Source organism: Paramisgurnus dabryanus, chromosome 1 (genome assembly GCF_030506205.2).
Source record: "Paramisgurnus dabryanus chromosome 1, PD_genome_1.1, whole genome shotgun sequence".
Taxonomy (NCBI): Eukaryota; Metazoa; Chordata; class Actinopteri; order Cypriniformes; family Cobitidae; genus Paramisgurnus; species Paramisgurnus dabryanus.
This window is the reverse complement of record NC_133337.1, coordinates 48,639,387-48,665,648: the sequence shown is the minus strand read 5'-3', so window position 1 is coordinate 48,665,648 and position 26,262 is coordinate 48,639,387. Positions and strand designations below refer to the sequence as shown.

General features: G+C 34.8%; 2 protein-coding genes across 6 annotated transcripts in view; both read left to right on the top strand.

The window, feature by feature from the left end:
* The window catches only part of nat9 (N-acetyltransferase 9), a 298,893-nt gene that overhangs the window by 91,894 nt on the left and 180,737 nt on the right, over positions 1–26,262 (top strand). The window lies entirely within an intron of this gene.
* The window catches only part of ankfn1a (ankyrin repeat and fibronectin type III domain containing 1a), a 115,400-nt gene that overhangs the window by 22,212 nt on the left and 66,926 nt on the right, over positions 1–26,262 (top strand). For 3 of the 5 annotated variants that reach the window (XM_065262526.1, XM_065262525.1, XM_065262524.1), the window contains exon 6: positions 18,955–18,992. In XM_065262526.1, coding sequence (XP_065118598.1) covers positions 18,955–18,992 — 38 coding nt within the window. Of the gene's footprint in view, positions 1–13,008; positions 13,095–18,954; positions 18,993–26,262 lie in introns of those variants that run through there. The other 2 variants (XM_065262527.1, XM_065262528.1) reach the window with 2 other exon arrangements.

Here is a 26,262-nt window from a genome sequence, read left to right as displayed (position 1 = left end):
GCAAATTTTCAAAAATGTGTTATTTTTATTTTAACATTCTCTATTAAAAAACTTCAAAACAATGCATGATTTGTTGGAATCTGACAAAACATGACAGAACTACACCTGTTTATGCAAAGCAAAAACAATATCTATATATATCAAAAATATATATATATTTTTTAATTTTGACATTGAGACAGACCGCTTTAAGATACTGTAGGCTAATGCAAGGGTTTAAAATAATGTTACACAACACATATTTTTCCTCAACAGTTAACCAAAGATTCACTTCACATATTACAGATTATAGGTCCTTCCTGCATGAATTCTTGTTAAAACAGATATTATCTAGACAGCGTGGGTCACTTGCTTTGTCTCAATTCATCCAGCTGTGTAATAGACCAAGGGTCAAACAAAAATTAGGTGTTGGATTAATCGTGCGTTATAGTGCACTGTAAAAAATACTCTGCTGCCTTAAATTTTTTTGTTGAATCAACTCGGATTTACAAGTCATTTCAACTTTTTTTTTTATCTTGACTAGAGATGAGTTGTTATAACTACAGGTGAGTTGTTATAACTTATAAAATTAAGTTGACTTTTCTCAACTATATTTTATAAGTTGTGACAACTCATCTCTGTTGATGAGTTGATTTAACAAAAAATTTTAAGGCAGCAAAGTATTTTTTACAGTGTGGCGTTTTTCTTAAAATTATAAATGCAAGTGTGTGTATTTAAATATACATAATTATTATACACAATAGACACACATTGATGAATGATGTAAAAACAAACTTTTATTCTCCAAACGATAAGTCATCATTAATTGTTTTGCAGCTCTACTGAAAATCCATACTACAAAGAGACTCAAGTAAACCAAAACATACTTTAGCATGCTTGCCATTTAAATAAATAATAAATAAATAAATAAATAATAAAATGACTAAAACTTAAATAAATAAATATATGCAGCCAATATTAAAACAATGTGGCAACAATGACGGACACCATCCAATCCCAAAGTAACCAGAAAACCATTTAAGATTTAAAAGAACCCCAGTATTAAATAAATAACTCCACTTTACTCATGTCATACATTTTTAGTGTCCTGAATACATTAAATCCACTACTTTATTGTAGTAGATATCCCTGTATTTCCAATTACACCTTATTTAAAAATAAACCCCCTAAAACTGCCTAAGCATCAGTTTAGACACAGGGAGGGAGGTACAAGTTAAGACTTTCATCAAATAATGGATTATATTTTAGTTTGTTTTTCGCCAAATCCTTTTGTTTGCCTTCAGGACACTTAAAAAATACAGCATGAGTTTTTTGTTAAATGTTTGGGTCCTTTTAAAGCTTGAAGAGGCACTCACCATCCACTCCCATAGTAAGCAGAAAACCCAAAACAATACAGATTTTTTTAGTTGTATTTGGGTTCTTAAGATCAAACAAAGACATTGGAGGATCAAACGACCTGAGGGTGAGTAAATAATGACAACATTTTTGTTTTTGGGTGAACATTCCTTTAAGTGTGAAAGAGATTCACTATTGTGAATAGTGTGGAGGCTTGTATGACTCATTCATACAATAGGGTGACAATTTGACACTGTCATATAGTCAACTTTAAAAACAATACTTCAAATGTATACCATCCCCATTTATGGTATCCTGCACGGACCAATTGCATAAGAATGCACATTGTCCAAAGCTCTTCGCTAGTGACAGTCATGAGCTGTAATGTCAGAAGCAAGATGCAGTCAATGCTTTAAAGCAACACTATGTAGTTTCCATGTAAAAATGACTTACAGCTCCCCCATATGGTTGAAAAGCGCAACAGTGCCTGATATCAGACACTCTTCTGCAGGCAGGGGGAGGGGCGGGGCTGTGTTTCCTACCCTCCACCGCCACTTTCAGAGTGTGCATGTAGCAGCTAGGAGGTTGCTCAGGTTGCAGCAACAGTACAATTTGTCCAGTTAAAAGTTATTCTATCATTGAAATAGTTTTAGAGACATTATTTAAAGGTAAAAAAAACACATAGTGTTGCTTTAAAGGACGACCAAAAAAATCTATTATATCTATTATTAAAAATCTATTATATTATAATATAAAATATTTGCCACAATAAAATAGTGTTGAAAATTAGCTTGCATCTCAAAAATGTTAAATATCAATATGGTGTGTGGTAGTCTATCCTCTGAATGCACCAAAGCAGATGGTATGAGTAGATGTGCACTCATAATGTGACAATAATGTTGTGCTGCGATGGCCAAAGCACCACAGGAATCTCTCTCAAGGGGAGCAGTAAAGGAACCTGATATGGGAAATGTGACACGTGCTGCACACATGGGTTCAGGTTTCATTCTCACTGCCATTTACCAACGTTTCCATAGCAATGAATGAGTGACGGGTGAGTGGTTTTCAAAAGTCCGATTATGTAATGTTTTTAATGTGTGTAGCATGCAATCTGTGTTTGTATTGACACTTACCGTGTAATTTATCTCTGAACGGCAAAATATGCAGAGGTCATCATCATTAACAAGAAACACAAGTCCGGTAATTGGTTTGTTCTTGGAGAAGAACAAAATTGATAGAGATTGTTTTCTGGCGTTGTTAGTTCTGCAGTGCGTCTTCCTTAGCCAGTTAAATGAGAACTCTCAGGAGATGTCATTATACAAGCACTGAGTCAAGTATTGCACATTAATGTAGATGAGTTAGTGCACACTAGGCAGTAAAGTACTTCATACAGTATTGCACACAATGGGAGAGTAATAAAGCAACAGAATGTAAACAGATACTATAAACAGAATATAAATGGGTAGTGTATAGATTAAAATATAATGAGGTAGTATAAAGTATATGGCGTAATAAATATATTGAGGAAGTATGCACAGTAGTATATAGTGTAAAATATACCGAGGTGGTATATAGTATAAAAAATACAGATGTGGTACATAGTATTTTGTAAAATATTATCTTGAAGTAGTATATAGTATATGGTGTAAAAATATACTGGGGTAGTATATACAATAGAATATTGTGTAAATTTATTATACTGAAGTGGTATATAGTATAAAATATACTGAGGTAGTATATACAGTTGTATATAGTCTTAAAATATACTGAGGTGGTATGTAGTATATAAACATACTGAGGTAGTATACAGTATATGTTGTAAAAATATATTGAGGAAGTATGTACAGTAGTATATAGTGTAAAATATACAGAGGTGGTATAAAGTATAATATACTAAGGTAGTATATAGTATTTTGTTAAATATACTGAAGTAGTATGTAGTATAAAAACATACTAAGGTAGTATATAGTATTTGGTGTAAAAATATAATGGGGTAGTATATACAGTAGAATATAGTGTCTGAAGTGGTATATAGTATACAATATACTGAGGTAGTATATAGTATGGTGTAAAAATATAGGCCTTCTGAGGTAGTATATAATATAAAAATATACTAAGGTAGTATATACTATATGGTGTAAAAAATATATCGAGCAAGTATGTACAGTACTAAATAGTGTAAAATATACTGAGGTGGTAAATAGTATAAAATATACTAAGGTAGTATATAGTATTTTGTAAAATATACTGAAGTAGTATGTAGTATAAAAATATACTAAGGTAGTATATAGTATTTGGTGTAAAAAATATACTGGGGTAGTATATACAGTAGAATATAGTTTAAAATACACTATACTGAAGTTGTATATAGTATACAATATACTGAGGTAGTATATAGTATGGTGTAAAAATATAGGCCTTCTGAGGTAGTATATAGTATAAAAATATACTGAGGTAGTATATAGTATATGGTGTAAAAAATATATCGAGCAAGTATGTACAGTACTAAATAGTGTAAAATATACTGAGGTGGTAAATAGTATAAAATATACTAAGGTAGTATATAGTATTTTGTAAAATATACTGAGGTAGTATATAGTATTAAAATATAATTATAGTATGAGGTAGTATATAGTATATGATGTAAAAAAAAGATATTGAGGAAGTATGTCGTACAGTAGTATATAGTGTAAAATATACTAAGGTGTTATATAGTATAAAATATACTGAGGTAGTATATAGTATACACTTAGGTAGGATATAGTATACGGTGTAGTATATAGTATTTTGTAAAATATACTGAGGTAGTATATAGTATTAAAATATATTTAGGTAGTATATAGTATGAGATAGTATATAGTATATGATGTAAAAAAGATATTGAGGAAGTATGTACAGTAGTATATAGTGTAAAATATACTAAGGTAGTATATAGTATTTTGTAAAATATACTGAGGTAGTATATACAGTAGTATATAGTGTAAAATATACTAAGGTGGTATATAGTATAAAATGTATTAAGGCAGTATATAGTATTTAGTAAAATATACTGAGGTAGTATATAGTATTAAAATATATTTAGGTAGTATATAGTATGAGATAGTATATAGTATATGATGTAAAAAAGATATTGAGGAAGTATGTACAGTAGTATATAGTATAAAATATACTAAGGTAGTATATAGTATTTTGTAAAATATACTGAGGTAGTATATACAGTAGTATATAGTGTAAAATATACTAAGGTGGTATATAGTATAAAATGTACTAAGGCAGTATATAGTATTTTGTAAAATATACTGAGGTAGTATATACAGTAGTATATAGTCTAAAATATTCTAAGGTGGTATGTAGTATAAAACATACTAATATATAACTATATATATACTAAGTATATACAGCAGTGCAGTATATATATATGTATTAAGTATAGTATATTGTATTAAGTATACTGAAAGTATAGTATATAGTGTAGTGTAAAAATATACACTATCTAAGTAGACATACACTGTTACAGGTATACAAAGGATTTTTTATTCTTAGGATTTTTTTAATTGTTTAATTTAATCATTAAAGGATATAAAGAAGAACTGACTCAAAAAAGTTCAGATCCAAGTAAGACTCAGTAATTTATGAGAGATGGTGCATGCACTTTTTGCGCAGCCAGTGAGTACATCATAATATAATGATGTTTTGTCTATTTATTATATTTGCATTATACTGCAGCGAGGTTGGCATTGAAAAAACAAGAGCATAAAGAGAGCATTAAGTCCATCCAGACAGACTAATGAAATTGTAGGACTATTACGGTCGACTAGATTGATAATCTGCATGCGCTATTAAAACTAAGTAGGAATTTACAGTTCATAAAAATCTTTATTGTACATTCCCATCTCTCCACTGTCATTTCTGAACAATTGTTCCACAAGATTGCTCCGTAGCCAAAAATATGAGCCAATAGGTTAGGTTTAGAGGCTATGTTTTATACCATAGGGAGAATACGAACGTGTGGCATAATAAAGCAGAGCATTTGAGGATTCTGAGAAGATTTCCAAGAAGTGACGTGTTCAATTCACAACCTAGGCTCTGTTTTATTTAATTCCCAGAATGCTCCTCCTGAATGAGTTCTCAAGCTTTAAAGCCGCATGTCCGGAGAAAACACAGTTACGCAGATATTCCAGAATTTTTCCCTGCTAACAGCTGAAGCATGACCGAATGGAAAATGTCAATGGAGATATCTTTTGTTATGCTGAATAGTAAAACCATAGAATAGAAATGTACCTGAAAATTGAACCTTCAAGGCTGTTATGGTGTACAGAGATTGCAGCACATTTTGCTCAATGATGTTGCCAGGGTAAGTTAGTCTCTCCCTATAGGCTATAAGAGAGGGTTGGTTTGAACAGTCTGTCCTAAAGATTTTTTTTTTATTTGTGTATTTGTGTGCGCTATGAACAAAGCTACAGTCTAGAAATATTTACGATATTTATTTATGGACCATTTGCGTTAGCAGTTGATCGAAGAAATCTAATTCTGAGATAAGGAGCATTCAAGTTTGATTTCAATTATTGATTTCACATTGATTTCAATCTTTCCCTTACTCCTTCAATATTAAACATGTATTACATTTTATGTACAAAGCTGGGTTTTCACACAATGAATGCGCCATTGGTGAGCGAAATTGGGGATGCCTAATTAATATTCATGAGCCAGGCTGATAAGGCTTACAATGTTTTCCCCCACCATTCTTTTTCAGATCATTTCTACACCAAGGTCTGTACTGCAGTGCGGAGAAATATCAGCCATAAAAATTAAGTTGGAAGCCACAGACCAATGCTGCAATTTATTGCTCTCGGTCAAACACGTTACCATGGTGCTTGGTTAGTGCTGGTCTGAAGGTCCGGTCTTTTAGCTCAAGGTGCATATAAAGCGTTGAAAGTGATGTGATAGGATGGTCAGGAGCATGAAAAGCAATCTTCCCAACAGCTGGCTCTGAGGAATTGTTTCATCAGGAATAAATCACGCTGTGTTATGGCTTCAAGCTTTACTTCGTAATCTACAGTACTCATAAGTAAATGGACCTGCTGTAATTGTTGCACAGCATCCGCTTGTTTTTTAAAGGTTTCCGAACAACCTGTCTGGTATGAACATCAGCAAAGGATTGGTAATACATTTCCATTAACTTCCTCGAACTACTCATTGAATTTTCATTTGACGGACAGCATGGTGCGCAATTTGTATTCCCCGCTGAGCTTTTCAAATTTTCAGCCTCTTTAAGGGAAATCTACTGTACTTTAGCTTCCAGCCCCTCCCTCTAATGCCCGTATTCCCTGCGCCCACCCCTGCATTCCTGCTAGGGATATTTACCTCCAGACTTCTATCAGACGTCCTAGTTCCTCTGCCGCCCCCCCTCCTCGCCTCCTCGGTACGGCGGTCTCTGGCAGCGCCTGCTGGATTCCTTCGTGTCTATCACTCTAATCAGACGGCCAGACTCATTACAGGGTCCACTTAGTCAAGCGCCGCCAAAAAGAGAACTCGTCTGCTCTCTAATGGGGGAGGGCTATTTTCTTTTCACTTGGATGGGACGCAGATCGACTCGAAAGTTTTAGTGCCCTCGGCGAAGCTTTACTTCATGAAAAGACCATAAGAGGGCAAGCTTGCCCTCTCTTTGCATTGCCGAAACTGCAGTCTAGCCTAAGGTGATGCGCGTGGGTAGAAGACTTTGCAGAAGGATTTCAAAGCCATGTTGCACCCAGACGTCGTAATAGTTTGGATAACAATGAGCAGCAGCCTAGTTTGAATCTTTAGCTTCAGATGTTTATGATTGTCTTGTCTGTGTGGGTGGAATTCAATTTTGCAGCACATTAAGAAGGAAAAGAACAAATCAGACCGTCTTTTCACAGAGTCACGGAGCTGTACATTTTAAGTCACGATTTGAATTCCTAATATGAGAACATATTAAAATAATGTACCTTTGTGATGTAAAAGTAATAAGAGGTACAGAACATTCTTAAAAGTAAAGGGGTGCGACAGAGGGACCATTTTTGGTTCTACAAAGAACCTTTCGAGTGAACGTTTTTTTCTGTCAAACTCTTTGTTCTGATGAATACAAAGGAAGATATTTTGAGTTTTTTTCCTTCAATATTCATTAAAAAATATCTCCCTTTGTGTTCATCAGGACAAAGAAATTTATACTGGTTTGTAACAACATGAGAGTGAGAAAATGATGCCAGAAATTTTATTCTTGGGTGATTTATCCCCTTTAATAATTTGATGCCAGTGCTCTTGATGTGAAACAAGGCAGTGTGTAGTGATGCATCAAAATTGTGGACATTGAAAATCTAAAAAAGGAAAATACTGCTTAAGCAGATTGGATAACTGAAGCATTGACATGGAAAAATAAGCAGAGCGCAGGAGTTGAATCATATTTAATGTAAATGGCAGCTGCTGCTGACTGAATAGCTCAAGTTTACAGTTGATGAGATCCAGACACTTGATCTGTATGTGTGTCACACCAATTAAACAAAAATAGGTTTACTCACTCACTTGTTACATAACAATAAACATTTGGAGTAATAAAGGCTCATTTAAAATACGCATTTCAGTTTCAGTTTTCGGCAGGAATTTTCTTTTCGGTGCATCATCAATGTGTATTCAAATGAACTAAATCAACATTAAGATTTTTCATAAATATATTACATGAATACTGTGTACACTATAAAATTCCTTTTCATTATTAAGTTTAATCAACGTTTAATTTCAATTAATTTCAACTTTCTTGACTCAATAAGGAATTTTTACAGTGAGTAAAACATTTTGGTTAGCGGGCTAGTATTTCATCATTTTTAAACAGCTTTTAGCTTTACTATTTGATTAAAAAATTCATGAGACAAATTCAAAAATAAAACTCATAGGGGCGGTTTTCCGGACAGGGATTAGCTTACTCCAGGACTAGGTCTTAGTTTAATTAGGAAATATAACTTACTAAAAACATGCCTTACTAAAAACATTACCTGTGTCAGTGCAAGTTGTTTTCAGTTTGGACGGCTCTTAAAAATGTCTAATCTCTGTCCGGGAAACCGCCCCGTATACCTGAATGCACATGTCCCAATTTTGTCCGAAGTCAAATGAAACCTGCGAGCGGAGAGGTTCACACATCATTTTATTAAGAAGATTCCCGCTTTCATATAAGCGCTTTGAGGTCTGCAGAAAAGCGCTATATAAATGTAACAATTTATTATTATATTAATATTTACCCAGCACTGGGTTAAAAATAACCCAGCAGAATTTAAGAGTGTTGGTAAATGTAGTCTTAATTTGGGTGGTCAGTCTACATTTGAAAGTCAATCTGCATCTGATCTAGCTAAATCAAGTAAAATTACTCAAATTAAAGTAAATGAGCTTCTCACTCCGAACACATATTTTTGAATTTGCGCCCCTCGAATGAGCAGTCAAGAGCCGCCACTGCATCTAGCCACTTTGGCTGGTGAGCAAACAAGTTAAAGGAACAGTATGTAAGAAATTTATGTCAATTAATCATAAAGACGTCTGCACACTTAAATCCTTTAGCTTGGTGAGGTTATTAAAACCTGCTGCTAAAGGATTTAAGTGTGCAGACGTCTTTATTTTTATTGACTACTTTATTGTCTGGCACCTTATTGATCGTGAGTGCGGTTTAACTCTTCTATTATATAAAATAGAGCCAATTAATCATAAAATGGCTCTGATATGTCGCTAGACATAAATAAAATCATTTTAATTTCAAATACTTATATCACTCACAACAGTGGTCTGGCCAGGATATTGTCATTTAAAAAGTGGAGTTGCAGCCCTCAACTGATGTTTATGTTGTTATGTTGTGTATTGGCCACCAGTTGTGTGATTGCAGCACCAGTTTTAGCCACAAGTTTTGTGATTGCAATACCAGTTTTGGCCACAATCCTACATACTGTTCCTTTAATGTCAAGGCATGGCTACATGATAATAATAAAAAAATTAGGTAAATGCAATATAGCATGTCACATTCTTTACACACTCAGGTTTCTATTTGTTAGTTGTGCAGTACATGAGTTTCTTGTGTGATCTGAGCCATTCAAAACTATGCACCAATTTTTTTAAACGTCCTCCAGGTCCAGCACAATCTTCTGAATATTTAACCTCTTTCCAACAGTGAATGTATGATGTTGAGATTTATCTTTTCACACTTAGACAAGACATCTGAGAAGCTTATACACAATTGTTATAAAAGATACAAACGTTCACTTATGCTCAAAAAGGCAAAATGATAAATTAAGCGAAGGGGTATGTAAACTTTTGATCATTGTAATTGGTTTGTAAAGATCTTATTTTTCATTAAGTAATGCCTTTAAGAAGTTACCCAAGACATTTACATGTTTCCAAATCAATAACAATTTACACCAATCATCCTGTTTAAAAGTTTGCACACCCCTGGGCTGGCTGGTAAAGTCAATCTTGAAAATTGTATTTAAACACATATAAATGTTAGAAATGTATTGCTGAACATGCCACAAAGACTGCAAACTATGTTGTACTAAATTGCAGATTGTAAAACAGTTTCAGAGTTCAGGATTTTTTAGGCGGGCCTAAAATGGTGGCTCAATGATGGACTTGAGCCACCACACATAGCCCCGCCCCTAACACAATTGCGAGCATCCATTCAGATTGTAGAAGTATTTAAAAGTTGAGAGAGATGGCAGCTGTCCCGCGAGTTGACGTGGTTTCAGCTCACACCACCGCTTGAGAGCAGGGAATGCTTCCCGTTTTTCCAAGATTTTTTAAACTTTGATTTACTTAGCGATTTTCCATCATTTAAATTTGGTTGGCACATTTTTTGCGGTGTAACAAACTCTGTACACATTTAATATCTGACTTTACAAGGACTTTAATATCCATGTCGCCTACGTCATACATTATACATTACTGAGGATCAAGAATATATAAACTCTTAAACTGGGTTATTTTAGTGTTGTGGACTGTTTGTAAATATCTTGTTCAGGTATTGTTCATGTAAAACATCTTGCGGATCTGCATGCACTGTCAGAAAAAAATGGTACAAAAGCTTTTAATGTGACAGTAAATTTTTTCTAATAGTGTGGGGTACCGTATATAAACTTATGATCTCACACTTGCATAACACATTTTTATTACTCACCTTGATAACACAAGAAGAGAATGCTAGTGTTTATCACACCAGCCTGCATCTTCCCGCACGACAGCACCCTAATGAATAATCAAACTACCCAATTTGCTAATGTGTTGTGAAATGCTTGCACCGTATGAAAGACGGTTGTCACCTAGACATATAAAATAGTTGCGCAGGCCATGAATTTCAGCAGTCACTTAATATTGCTGCCACAGGGCCCGGGAGCTGCCAGGACTGGGCTGCCAGGGACATCGCCACAGCCCCCTCTTCCTCCCAGACCAGAAGCGAGATCTGGACTATGAATGCTAGCATTTCTCCCCTAATTGGGCCTGGGAGAGGTTTAACAACCATGCTACAGTTTACTCTACTGACAAATAGAAAAATAAAGGCCTTGTTCAAATTAGCACAGTGAAGTGAGAAGTTCTAGAAGCCCTCGACTGTCTTGGCTGTCAGCTCAAGCGTGCCCAGCTTAATCTACAGAAAGAGGTTATTTCAGTTCACTTCAGGCTGTTCGCTTCATTCATACATCCAGAGCTGAAAGCAGACTTCAGTTTCGCCGAGTATGATCTTATGAGTGGGGTCAAGATGCTGAAGGCTTTCTGCGCAGGTCAACATAGCAGTAGATAAACCAGGCATCCATAATGATCAGCCGGCAGCAAAGCAGTTGCCGTTGAAATGTGGCCTCTTGTTAACTATGGCTGGACTGTATATCAATTAGTCAACGTGAATGATTGATTACAGTAATTTGTGGGTACTAACCACCATATCTCATGGGCTGCTATTATGATGCTCGTGTTCGCTTTAAAATTTGTCCATTATGTGCAACAATGCAGTCGCCATGCTCTATATTGAGGCCTTTTCCTCCAAACGTGTAGTCTAAAGCATTTACATTTACAATTATTTATTAAGTGCTACCACATGCAATTTGCAATATAATAATACTTTTTGTTTCTAGTCTGTAAAATTAATTTAAATTGTTTTTAAAATATATTTAATTATTTAACTTAAAATTATATGATCAACACAAGTTTCACATTATTATTATTTTTTATACTTGCCAGTCTCTCTGCTATCTGCATCAACCTAAATGTTTAACATAACTTTAAAGTATAACTTTTTAAAGTGTTTAAATCATTCAGTTATTGCACACTATTACAATATGCCTATTGCAGTTTGTGCTGCACAATTATGAATCAGATTAAAGACAGATAACTGCAATGGGGACAGATAACCGCATTGTACTTATGTTTACATGACATTTCTTCATCATTTGAGTCATATCAGATTTGCATTTATGTGTTGATCAGTTTAATTAAACTAATGACATCCATATATTCAACATTCATCCTCATATGGGCAGTCATTGCCTAAATGTTACAGTAAATAGTTAGGCTTGTAACTCGAAGGCAGACAATTTGATCCCATTGCAGGCATGAAACGACTGAGGTGCACTTCTTAAAGGCGAGGTGCATGATCTTTGAAAAACAGTTTGGAAAAAGGAGTCGGGCCGAGTACCAAAACGAACATGTAGCCAATCAGCAGTAAGGGGCATGTCTACTAACCTATATCGTTGCCTGGGTTGTGTATGTGTGGGACAGGTCTATCAAAAGAAAGTAGATGCTATCGGGGTAGGGGCGTGTGTGTTTAGGTGATTTCAAATGTCAACATTGGCTTTCAGAGATCACTGGGAAGGGTTAAATCTAGAAGCTGCATTTTGAGTGTTACCATACTTGGCAATCACATCTCTTTATATCTCTCTTATATATTTGCTCCTGACTTTATTTATGTATTTACTTTTTGGGCAATTTATTGTGATTATTTCTGCATTTATAGAATTTTACTTTAAAATTACTTTAATATTTAAAGATGTTATGTATTTTAACCATGGGTGTAGGAACCATTATATATGGTGGGACAAGACCCGCTCACTTTTTAAGACCAATGATATTGGACCCACTCACTTTTTCTCAAATTTAGCGCATGTGTCTGTTCAGAGCGCCGTCAGTCAAATCCCTTCGTCTTTAAAAAAAAAAAAAAGGTAACATTGTACTGTTCTCAGGGTAGATCAAAAAGGTCCCAGATAATGTCACATGTCTTTTAATACTTTTATTCAAAGTAATTGTTTAATTAAAAGGCAACAGAATGTGAAAATGACATCTACTTTAGCTGTGGGGAGTGAGGGTGGATGAAGGAACCTACCCACATTTTTCCTATCTGCGATATGCACATTTGCAATATTTTAAATATTCAATATGCAATCACGCTCACACACCTGTAAGCAATAGATGCACATGAAGTAAGACCAAAAAAAAAAAAAAAAAAAGATCCCCCACACTATAAATCTTTTTATTAGTTGTGGTATAACGTTGTGGTAACTTAAACATTTTGATACTTTTGCTAGTCTTTTTGTTGTTTTTTGAAATATTTAATATACCAGTAGTATGAATGCGCATGTGAACACGTTCCATTCAGATGCACCAGTGAAGAAAAGTTTTGATGCATTGTGTTGTGGCAAAAACAGGATTGTTCAGTGTGTTATGAAATGAGGAACTGAAGAGGCTGTTAGTTTTAAAAGGAAAATGATGAAAAGCATCTATTTGTAAGTCTTTAATTGCATGCAAGACTAGATATCTGTCTGTATAAGTTGGTATTTTGGGGTGGTGAATGCTTTTGTTTCCTGTCTGTCACTGTGTGAGATTCGGAAATATGAGAGCGTTTGTTCTCAGCATTTATCAGTGACCTGATTTTCTGTTGTGTGCTGGGACAGTGGAGGTGTCACAACACCTGCTGTTTTAGTACAAGCTCTTAGACACATGTTTCTTTATGCACATTACAGGATAAGCTGTAAGAGTATTTTACACTGAAATGAAAATAACCGTATGACCTAATTGTACCACTTTTGTGTTTCTTCTGGATTACTTTTCTGATACTTTCAGTAGCTTGATAGACCCTGGTATTAGCTGTCATTCATTCATTGTATAGCAAGAGCTTTGTACCTTTGTAGCTTTAACCTGCACATAATTGTCTTTTCCTTTCTTGAATAAAAAAATAAATCGAGACATTATTACCGTCTCATCTTCCTGTCAGTGCTGTGACAATTCACTAAGGTTATTTTCAATTCCTAATCCTGTCAGAGTTTGGTTGTGTGTCTGCATGAACCAACTTGTTGTAGAAACCTGTATCTACGGTCTCTGTTTTGCCAAAGGCAATATCAGCTTTTTGTCTTGGTCCCTGTGCCTGTTTAAAGCAATTACATCCTTTCCAGGCTCCTTTAACTCACACAGATTGACAGCTGTCACACTTGAACTGCTGTATTAGCCCAGAAGGTCCACTGACATAAAAAACAGGCGGCGACGAGAGCAGCCCCGCATCACGTTCCCGAATCAACTTCCTGAGTGTGACATTTTACACAATCAACGAGCCGTCGATAGCCATTCTCTCTATTAGAAATCTCAAAGCCTCTAAGCTCAAAGCGCTGACCGGCTGACATTTGCTGCTCGAGGACATTTCGCCGTGTTCACATTTTCACACGATTTAAGAGTGCTCTGTCATTTTTGCTGGATTGTGTTTGATCTTGTTGTTCAAGATGAACAAGTGTAAGCCCCTTTATGGAAGGTTCGCTTCTTGGCTTCACCGCAAGCAGTTTTTCATGGGCAGTTAGCATGCAAAATTAAATAAATTAAAGTTTATAATCTCTTAAGTGCACTTACAAAAAATGTACAAGAAGGTACAAAGGTTGTATCTGTTCAAAAAGTACACTTTTGTACACTCAAAAAATGATACGCTGGATGTACTTAAAAAAACAAAAAACAAAAAAAAAATATATATATATATATATATATATATATATATATAATGCATAATTTTTTCATCCACTTTTTTTTAAGCTTTACATGGAATTTTAAGCAATTTAAGCAATTTTTAAGTAAATCCAGCTTTAAGTGTACCTAAAAGGCGCATAATGATACCTCAAAGTTAAACATTGGTATATTAGAGATACATAATGGTATCTCAAAGGAACAAAATTTTACATATTAGAAACTTTTTAAAAGGTAACAACTTTTGTACCTTTTTTCTAATGCTGCGTTTACACCAACCGCGTTTCAGGTGTCAAAATCGCCTCTACAGCGCCTAGTTTGCCGCTTGAACAATTTGAATGCATTTGCATGTCAAGAGCGAAGTAGACGCGCAGAAAAGCAATAATTTGACGCGCGTCAGAGGCAAATCCGTTTCTTGTGGGAGGGGTAAGTGCTATGTTGTTGTCTGTTTGCAGGATGGCTGATGTTGATTGTGCATTTATCGAGAGAGTTACCGGTTTGTATTTCGTCACCTTACTTTAGGGGGAAAATAAACGGCGCGGGTCGATAAACGTCACGTGACTCAAATGTGTATTACAACTTATCAGGTTGCCCAATGTCCTCACTGACACTCTTCCAAGCAAGATCCTTTAATTCCTGTCTCTATAGAAATAAGAACTTGTGTCGTATAGCTCCGGGTGACTGCTCACGGACAATATCAAGCCTTCATGCTGAATGAGTGACTCCGGGCGGGGCTGCCACCACAGCAGCAAGCAGGCTCCTGATTGGTTAAAGCGGCTCCAAAGTTCAAATTTTTCAACTCGGGCGTTAGCCGCAAATTCGCGTCAGACGCAAAATGCACAAAAAGCACCATTCGCGCGTATCGCACGATATGCTCAATTCGCCCCATTTGCGCGAACTAGACACGTGAATGAGGCGGAAACGTGTCTTCCGCGCTTAACGCCTCATCCGACCGCGTCAACGCGTCTTCACATTGACTTAAAGCAACACTATGTAGTTTTTTTTACATTTAAATAATGTCTCTAAAATTATTTCAGTGATAGAACAACTTTTAACTGGACAAATTGGCACTGTAAGTGTAAGTCATTTTTACATGGAAACTACATAGTGTTGCTTTAATATTGAAATCACTCGCGCTTGCTGCCTCTACCACGGTTGGTGTAAACGCAGCATAAGAGGTACAATGAAATTTTAAGTAGTTAAAGGGATAGTTAACCCAAAAATGAAATTTCTGCCATAGTTTTCTCACTCTCATGTTTATTACAAACTTGTTAAAAAAAATTTTTCTGATAAACACGAAGGAATATATTTTGAGGAATGCTGGTAATTAAACCAATCATGAGCCCCCTTCACTTTCATAGTAGGAAAAAATAATACTATGGAAGTGAATGGGGCTCGTGAACAGTTTGTTTACAAACATTCCTCAAAATATCTTCCTTCATGCTCAATTTAACTGAGTATGACGTTTCAATGGTCCTTGAGTATTTAATTTTCTGTGGCTAAAGTAAAAATTCTCCAAAATAGTAACAGGTTTAGTCATGATGTACAATTTCTTTACACTATTTGTCCTTGTGCATCTTTAAAAAAAAACATATACATCTATGCATTTGTCAGATGCTTTTATCCAAAGTGTATTTATTACAAGGTACTGTATGCATTTTGTGGGTGTTTCCCGGGTTCAAACCCATGACCTTTTGCGTTGCTAGCCTAATACTATACCACCAAGCAGAAGACAACAGCCTCCTTTATTTAAAAACTGCTACTTAAATTCACACTTCTCCCTAAATTAAGCATTGGGATGACCACCTTTTTATTTTTGAGTGGTCAGTTGCCTCCCACTTAACTAAGTCAGCTTTTTGTGATGTGTTTATACATCCTTCCTCAGATATTGAGTGTTTAAGTGTTAAACTGCAACCCACTGGTAGAACGTGGAATATTTGGGGAATTAGATGTCAGTTTGTTTCATGCAATTACCCTCTTAATGATGATTGTCATTAATGTCTTACTGATTTTATCACAAGACTGTGTGCGCAGTTAAGCGGCACTCACAGGGGACGTGATTCCTAATGGATAGATTCACGATTTTTCTCGCTATGAGCCTTGCTTAGGATTATGACTTTGTTTAGAGACTCCATTGGATTTGGAACAGAACATTATGTACCACACACTGTGGCAAAGAGTTCCATGTGTCATCCTCATTGGAAACATGTTTTGAACATCACAGTTACATGAGTCACATAATGTAAGATGTGTCTCCTCATTATGTGAAAATGTTTTTATATAGCATTCGAAAAGATTTTCAAGGCTGTCAGGTTATTTGTGGCATTTAAGAAAGCAGTGCATTTTCTTTTTATATCTGTATGGTCTATAGTTCATTGCATTTTTTTTTTTTTACAAATTATATTATCAGTATAACAACAGTTTGCCAGTATAACAGTATATCAGTTACAATGAAATGAAAAATGAACATTAATTAATTATGATTATTTGTGTTATCCCAGTATGATTTAAAAGTGTTTTAAAACATACGGAAATAACACTGATAATTGCAAATTTTCTCTATTTGGTTAGGGAAGGGCATGTAAGGTTAAATAAAGGTTATCTCAGTGTTCTTCAACCAATTATGCATTTAAAGGGATGTTTAAACTGTATATTCATACAATACAAAGCCAATTGTGAACCAAAACTAAATGATCACATAATCATTTCATCGCGATTGTTTGACCTCATCGCGATGATTTTAGATCACCACAATGATTGCACATCTCTCTAAAAACACAAGGGGGAGCTGCACCGCCTGTATAAGTGAGACAAACATAGGCGCTCCTTAACTGACAGTGTAACGTGATACATTGCAAAGCCATTCAATACAGTGGAAAAGGAGCATTTATAGAAATGCTAGAAAACTTTGATAAGCACACTGCAAAACATTATTTAAGATGCTTTTTCTTGATGATCAAAACAACCCAAGAAAATAAGTCTAGTTTTTAGACCAAAAATATCAAATTTAAGTGATTTTGTGCATAAAACAAGCAAATGGGCAAGCAAAAAGATCTTGAACATTTTTCTTAAACACTAAATTCTAGAGAAATCCAAGAAAAATGTGCTTTTTTATGCACAAAATCACTTAAATGTGATATTTTTGGTGTAAAAACTAGATTTTTTTTCTTGAGTTGTTTTGCTCATCAAGAAAAAGCATCTTCATTTAACTCAAAACAAGACAAAAATACTAAGATTTTTTTTCTTGAAAATCATTTTTGCAATGTACAGACATGTGGTCCAGTACTAATATGACCTTAGTAGGATTGGCTATTTAAGGCCTGTTCTGGTATAGTCAGTGTATTTTGATTGCATTTTTATTTTCAGTTATTTTCAGAATAAGAATTTTCAGTTTTTGAAAAATTATTAATTAAATAATTACTTTTAAATATTTATTATGTGTATTAATATTTACTGCCAGGTAAACCTTGCAAAATTTAATTGATTTAATTTAAATAATCACAACAATAAAATATTTTATTTTAATAAATAAACAAAAAATATATGAGAATTAAATGTCAAAGCCCTAAACAGGCAAATATTTGTCATAATCGCCACAATTTATTAGACAATTAACCATCAGCCATTTACTGTGATTTACTGTTTTATATGTTTCATCCATTGTGTAAAAATTAAAGCCTTGATATCTTTAATATTGACTAAGCAAGGTCACGTCAAAGATTGAAATTAATGTAAACTAAACATTGATGCTCCTAATCTCATAATTAGATGGAGACTTAACCTGAATTTCAGAGACAGGGTCACGTTCATCATAAATGAAGCCAAGCAAAAGGTTTTGGTGTTCATGCAAACTCTTGACACATTTTAATCTTAGGGTGAGTGGAATATAATGGTTCCCGATCCAGCTCGTGTCCATGTAGACAGTGCTTATGCATGGTTTTAAATGTCAGATAAAAGAATTTGCACGTCTTCAAGAAAGGTAATTTTCAAAACATATTCTGGAAAGTTGCTATGACAACAGTGAGGCTGCCATTCCCGAGTGTGAAGGCACTGTTTCTTGTAACAGATGTGCTTGGTGACTGCATTGATTCATTAGAAAAGGAAACATTTTTATTTGTCATTGTGTTAGTAGGAGGCGCTCATATTGTTGACTGTCCTAGCACATGCAATGAAGACCATGTTTTACACATCTGGTGCACATACTGGTTTGCTTAGCTTTCTTCTGTAAACAGTTATTTATGTACTTGTTGCATGCGTTTTTTGTCACGTTGACCTATGGGTACTATAATTCTTATTACCATGGCTTGTGTAACTTCTGATTTTCATGATATACCACTTTAATATAATACTGCGCAAACAGAAAACATATATTGAGGTTTTGAAAGATATATCGATTGTCAAGATCAATTCGTAAACAATTTTACAGTTTCAAGATTATTCTATTTGGAAAGCGCATTTAAACACAAGCTGAGCAAAGTGCTGTACAGAAATAAAGGAAAATTGATTAAATAAATCAGTCAAATGTAAATGTCGATAAGCAAGTTAAACAAAAGATGTTCAAAACACTACTGTACAAAATTGTCCTTTTAATGGGACATCAAATGTTTCAATTTCTACCTTTTTCTTTGTTTCATTCTGCAGAGTCTTGGAGCCACAGGCAGATACGAAACCCATAAAAAGTAAGTGCTTTATTTGACTTATTTTACCTTGAATAACTTGCCATTAAATTCTATGAAAACATCAAGACAATGAACAGATGTTTCACTGAGCAAATCATAGTAATAATAAAAGTCATGAAGAGTTTGGTTCCAAAACGCAATAAATCCATTTTGACTAATTTCGGTAAAAATTTGTTTTCTATACCAAGAAAGTGACAAGATGAAAACCACTATTTTCTGTTACAAACTTTCACATAGCATCTTTAGGTTATAATAGCATTAAAAATTAAAATGCATAATTTGATTTTCAAAGATTTATAATAAAACCTTTTTTTTCTGCAAAATGCAATAAATCCATGACAAGTTTTTTTCAAAATGCTATAAATCTATTTAATCAATATATAAATGTGCATTCATATTTGCCATTTTATATTCATTTAGTTGACTACTGTAGTGGTATACACTGAAAAATAAACATTAATTCCATTAATCGAAACATTTACTTTGTCATATTAAGAACACTGTCATTACTGCTGTAATACTTGGGACGTATTCGCTGAATTTTTTTGACAGCAGTCAGCTGTAAAATGTTTTGGTCCTGCTCTATTTCCATTGACTTTGAGTAAAATAATAAAAGGTTTTAAGATCCCCTGGGGTCAATGTGTTATCATGACAGAAGATCGATGCTGTCGTGAGAACAAGCAACTCTCGCGACTGCCTCTCGCGTTAATTATTCAATTTTGATGGCTTACGTTTCTTCTCCACCACAGAAAACCACCACAGGTTCATTAATGGCATCAAAAGTATTATTTTGTTTTTGTTTGTTTGTTGATCACGAAGTACAAAGTAGAAGAGGAAAACTAGTATTTCGTGTGTATTCAACGCACCAACATTATTGTTTACAGTGCGTTGTAGGGGTGTGCAAAAAAATCGATTCACATTTGAATCGCGATTCAAGCTTTGCCGATTCAGAATCGATTCATAGAATCCCAAAAATCGATTCATAATTTTTTTTTGTAATGCTGTGTTACTATTGTCCTGAAATGAGTTTATCTCAGTTTTTTCCATAGATGGCGTTGCTGCGTCGAATTCACACTGACGCCCACACACTCTTGTCACAGTCTTTCCCACACATTGACTTTACTTATGGGCGCGCTGCCCAGTTATATTAACAAGTGCCCAAGTATATCTGGCATCAAATTTTGTCTTTTTTGTTTTTCCGTGATGATGACACTCTTAAAAAATGACATTTTGTGTGCGACATGATAAATTCGGTATGCGTTCACGTGCTCTCTGTTTCTCAAAGAATTGGGATGCGACGCGAACAAGCTCGTGTCACATTGTATCCTTCATGTTTCTGAACTTGAGCAGAGTTTTACCATTAGAGAACTTGATGGAGCACCCGCGGACCGTATGGTTCCGGGTTTGTATTTGAAATGGTCAGTCAGGTCCAAGTCAGTCATAGTTAAATTACTTCGGGTACCAAGTCTGATTAATATTGTGTGTAAAACCCGAGTCGATCGGAGAATGGCCGTGAGCGCTACCGCGCTAAAGCTCGCGTGCAGTTTCAGCGTGCCGAAGGTCTCTATGGCGATAACAACTGGCTCTTGTTTTGAAAGTCACGACCACGAGCTGGATTTTCTTTCTCCCGTTTTTTTTCTATTATTATTAACAAACCATATCTTTTCTAAAATCTATTGCACTGAACGAGCAAAACTCAAGCTGACTCAAGATTTACAAAGTGCAAAGCTGTAATGTAAAGTCCCCTGTCACTGGGACAGCAAGCAGACTTTTGAATCTGAAATAATGAGTGGATTTAGCTTGTTTTATTTTTTTTTTTCGACAAGAGAGAAATAGAAAGAGACGGCACTTTTCCTGCTTCTGCTCTATCTAATAGAAATAATAACCATTTTAACACCAGTCACATTTATAATCTATAGACCTGCACTGTCTATCATTTATATACTATATTATTGAGTTTGATAAAAGGGGTCATCTAATTGCTTCATAACAGTTTTTATTTTTGCATAAAGACATAAAGTAATATCAAACTACATTTAATTTTGTTGTGTTTTTTTTTCTTTAAAATTGTATATCTTCTACAATCAGTCACATAGGAAAAAGTAAACTACATTTACATACTGTGAATCGTTGTTTAAATCAAAATGCATAAAGGAGCAAGCATCTACTTATTAGGTGATCCATTCATTATTATCAATGTGAGATCATTGCGATTGTGGGTTGTTAAGGGATATTCACATTCACAGAAGCAGCCGAGATCAGCGAGTGTAATATGCGCTAATAATAGGCTGGTCATTGGTTTGGACATCATGAAGCTATGCTACTATTCTATTTCAGGCGATTCTGGATGGTTATTTTTAACTATTTGACTGCTTATTATACATTTGTGCATTATTTGTTGTAGTTTTCGTTTGGTTGTATGGGAATACGTCAGACATGGGGACTTGTGACTTGGTGACTTGGACTCGAGTCGACTTGAGTGCTATTTTTGTGACTTGACTTGACAAAAAATAAAATACTTGAGACTTGACTCGGACTTGGAAGTTAAAGACTCGGGACTTGACTTGACTTGAGACACGATGACTTGAATGACTTGAGTGTTAATCACATCATGTTTTCAGTTTGAATATAAAATATATAAATTATTTTAAAAAATAAAGTTGACCCAGCTGGAGCGCAGGCTGAGAATGGTGTTGTCATGACTGAATCACGACACTATCATCAGTCATGCCCTCTCGTACCTTACGCACACCACGCCCACTCAGATCAGATAGGGGGTAGAGGGGTAGCGAGGGTCATCGCTTTCAGCTTCAACAAGATGGCAAAAGACGAACAGTGCGTTGCAAGACATGCAATGTTAAAATCACGGGCAGCCAGACGACATCCTCCAATTTCTTCCATCATTTGAAGAGCCATTCTGCCCAGTACTGTAAGTGCTTGTCAATTTGTTAATATCAGGTTAGTTGGTAGTTAGCTTATGTTATAATAGCTAAAGTAGCCATTAACCCTCATCATGTCATTTTGGGGACAAATGTGAGCAAATAATTTTTATTTATTTTTTAAAAATACTTCCCTTGAGCGGTACGAGACTTGGCTACTGTTTCTAAGTTTGCCACCTGAACACACACACACACACACAGAGAAAATGACTGGATTCTACAATGTTAGGGCCGGTTCACATATCACATCTTTTGCGCACTCAAGTTCGTTTTTTCCAAATGTAGGCGCGCGAACGGAAGATATTACAATTTTGTTTGATTCCATGATGTATTTTACTGAACATGAGTATTTCTTTATATCTTTATATTCTATATATCTTTATTAAGATCAGATTCTGGAGGTAAAATTACAATAATAAGGTGACTTGACTTGGATTGACTTGACATAGCCTGTGACTCGACTTGACTTGACTTGCCCAAGAAAAAAAATACTTGGGACTAACTTGAGACTTGAAGGTTCAGACTTGAGACTTACTTGAGATTTGCACATGTGTGACTTGGTCCCATCTCTGCAATACGTAACTAAATAGTGGTTACAACGCGATACAGTCCTTAAAAGCATTATTGCAACAAAAGGAAATGATTCTAAATATAACACGGCATGGAAGCAATTGCCCTGTATGAGCCGCGGTAGGTGTTAATGGTCGGTGCGTAATAGCTTTACAGGTGTTAGCCGTTCCTTTGATAAAATTTCTTTTTTACAGTCAAGCATTGCTTTCAACTCAAAACACAGAGAAAACACTCTTCTTTAAGCTGCTAACCTGTGTGTGTTTGTTTGGCTAATAGTGTGTTTTCATGCACATACCTAACAGCTGCAGAGGGAAGCTGTTTCTGAATGCTTTTCCCCTTCAGAGAGAAACCGCGCTGCCTGCGGTCTGAATCAGTGGAGCCCTTGGTGTCCATTAAGAAATATGGCACTAGTATCGTTGCCATGGAGATGAAACTCAATGGATGCTGCGTTTAAGCATCAGGAAGACCTAATCAAGTCCTTTGGCTTTCATTTCATAGAAAAGCGCAGGCACCTTGTGATGAAAGAGATGCCATGTAGTGAAATATTCTTTTGTAATGTACAGTAAGTGTAATTTCTTTTACTTTTTTCGAAGATTTTGTTATCTTTGGATTTTTTATTATATGCATCCTACTTGTAAACTTATGCTCTTGTACAGTGCAGATTCAGCAAGGGGGACATTTTTTGTGTTTTTTGACCAATAATGCCAATCCCGTCTGCGTTACGGAGAATATTCAGTCATGCATTGAATGAAAATTGTGTTACTTTAGATCAATGGATGGCTTCACAGACAAAAATAAAACGTGAGACGGTCACAATCACACATCATTTCCTATGAACGATGATAACATTGGAGTGAGTTGACATCTGTTTGATTTATGCCTGGTCAGTGGAGATGCTCTGTGGCTCAGTTTTTGTTTATGGATGAATAATCTTCTTGACATTAGAGACTTTAAAGTGGCCATGTCAGAGAAAGCTTTGCTTTTGATGTCTGATCTCTGTGACAAAATTCTGGAGTCCAAAAATCTTCAGGCTATCATCTGTTTACAGTTCCAGTTTGGTTTTAGGACGCGTTGTACTTGCGTATGCTAATATGAATCGTTCAGGAATATATTTTCGGTACTGTATGTAGCCGAAATGAGGCTGACTCACCGTAGCCTGACTCAGAGTAACTTCAGTAAAGGATGGTTATGTAAAGATCTCTTTAATGTTTATATAAGCGTTTGACCTGAATCGCAAATGCAAATAATTAGGGTTTGCAAAATCTTAAAACAGAGTCTCAGGTTACTTAACTTTAGTATTGGCATCTGTTTGTTACCAGATGTCATTTGGTGCTTTTTTAGTCTAAAGTGAATTGAAATGCACAAGCAGAATTGAACTGGTTGTACACTCCTCCTACACACTTTGTGACAGATGCAAGCGGTGCTAGAAAATAAGGTTTAAATTGAAACAAACAAAAAAGGTTTGTCAGCCTGAGCCTGAAGCGTTGTATAGGAGAAGCCACAGAAGAACATTTTATTTATTATTTCTACAGAAAACCATGTATGTGATATGTGAATCAATATATTGCAATATGCGATAATTTATGTACAGATGTGTGACTCTTTCTGTGAAACCCTGGTTAAAGTCTTTGAATGCAATTTTGAGATTAGGAGCATTAAAGTTTGATTTCAATAATTGATTTCACTTGAATTTCAATTTTTGACATGACCTAACTCAGACCTAATCTCATGACCTAAGATAGAAAGGCTATACACTGCAAAAAAATCACTTTCTTACTTAGTAATTCTTAAATAAAGATGCAATTTGAAAATAAGTCTAGTTTTTAGACAAAAAATATAATAAAATTTAAAGGGGACATATCATGATAATCTGACTTTTCCATGTTTAAAGGCGGGGTGCATGATTTCTGAAAGCCAATGTTGACATTTGAAATCACCTAAACCCCGCCCCACACATACGCAACCCATGTCAGTTAGTAGACATGCCCCTTACTGCTGATTGGCTCCACTGCAAAAAATGACTTTCTTACTTAGCATTTTTGTCTTGTTTTCAGTAGAAACATCAAAAAATTCTTAAATCAAGATTCTTTTTCTTGATGAGGAAAATTAGAAAAAAGAAGTCTAGTTTATAAACAAAAATATACAATTTAATTGAATTTGTGCTTAAAACAAGCAAAAAAATCTGCCAATGGGGTGAGAAAAAAATCTTGAACATTTTTTTCTTTTTTTCTTTTCTTTTTTCACCCCATTGGCAGATAGTTGAGCTTGTTTCAAGAACAAATTCACTTAAATTGTATAGTTTTTGTCTAATAACTACATTTATTTTCTTGGGTCATTTTGCTCATCAAGAAAATACATCTTGATTTAAGAACTTTTAGATTTTTCTACTAAAAACAAGACAAAAATGCTAAGTAAGAAAGTCATTTTTTTTGCAGTGTACAAGTGTGTTTTGGTTCTCGGCCGAAACTCTTTTCAAAGTGTTTTCCAAAAATCATGCATTCCGCCTTTAACTCTTTCGCCACCAGCATTTTTAAAAGAACAGACCCTCTGCTTTCAAACAAAAAAATCTGTTTCATCCTACCTTCATGTGTTCTTTTTTTATCACCTCTCAAATATGTGTAGGTTTCTTAAAAAACACAAAATTTCGATAGTAAATTTTAGATAATTCCATTTTTGGGAAGGACTTTTGATAGAGATCAGATGCAGAGCGATCTTTAAAACATACACGGACATACAGCTGTTTGCCCTAGGGCAATACTTCTGGTTTTTATAAATTGCGGAAGATAATAGCGGTATTGCAGATTGACGAGATAACTCTTCAATGGCGGGGAAAGAGTTAAGTGCTATAATTGGATCCACAGTGCTTCTATCAACATGGAAAATGTGAAAAAGATCAACCTAGTAACATAGTTTTGGTAAATCATTCTCTGCAAGCATGTAAAAAAAATAGGTAATTAAAAAATTTGGCTCCCCTTGTGATGTCAGAAGGGGATAATATAACCCTTAATCTGCACTATCCAACCATGGCACTGGCATTAAGTGAAGACATCAGCTCATTTGAATTTAAAGGGCACACCCAAAACGGCACATTTTTGCTCACACCTACAAAGTGGCAATTTTAACATGTTAAAATAAATTATCTATATATAGAGAAAAAGCGTCACATACATACTCTGGGGACATCAAATACACTGCAAAAAAAAAAAAATATTTTCAAGAAAAAAATTCTTAGGTTTTTTTGTCTTGTTTTTAGTAAAAATATCTACAAATTCTTAAATTAAGATGTATTTTCTTAATGAGCAAAACTACCCAAGAAAATAAGTCTAGTTTTTTGACCTTCAAATTTAAGTGATTTTGTACATAAAAGAAGCAAAAAAATCTGCCAATGGGGTAAGCAAAATTCAAGAAAAATTCCCCATTGGCAGATTTTTTTGCTTGTTTTATGCACAAAATCACTTACATTTGATATTTTCTGGTTTAAAAACTAGAATACTAAGAATTTTTTTGCAGTGTATTTATTTGACATCTTAAAAAAGTCTTGTAAAATGTCCCCTTTAAGTGCATTTGGGCCTAAAACAAGCAAAAAAGCCAATGGGATAAGGACAAATCTTGAAATAAGTTAACTCAATAAAAATTCAAGATTTTTTTCTAACTCCATTGGCAGACTTGTTTTAAGCACAAATTTACTTAAATTGTATATTTTTTTCTAAAAACTAGGCCTATTTTTTCTTAGGTCATGTTGCTCATCAAGAAAATGCACC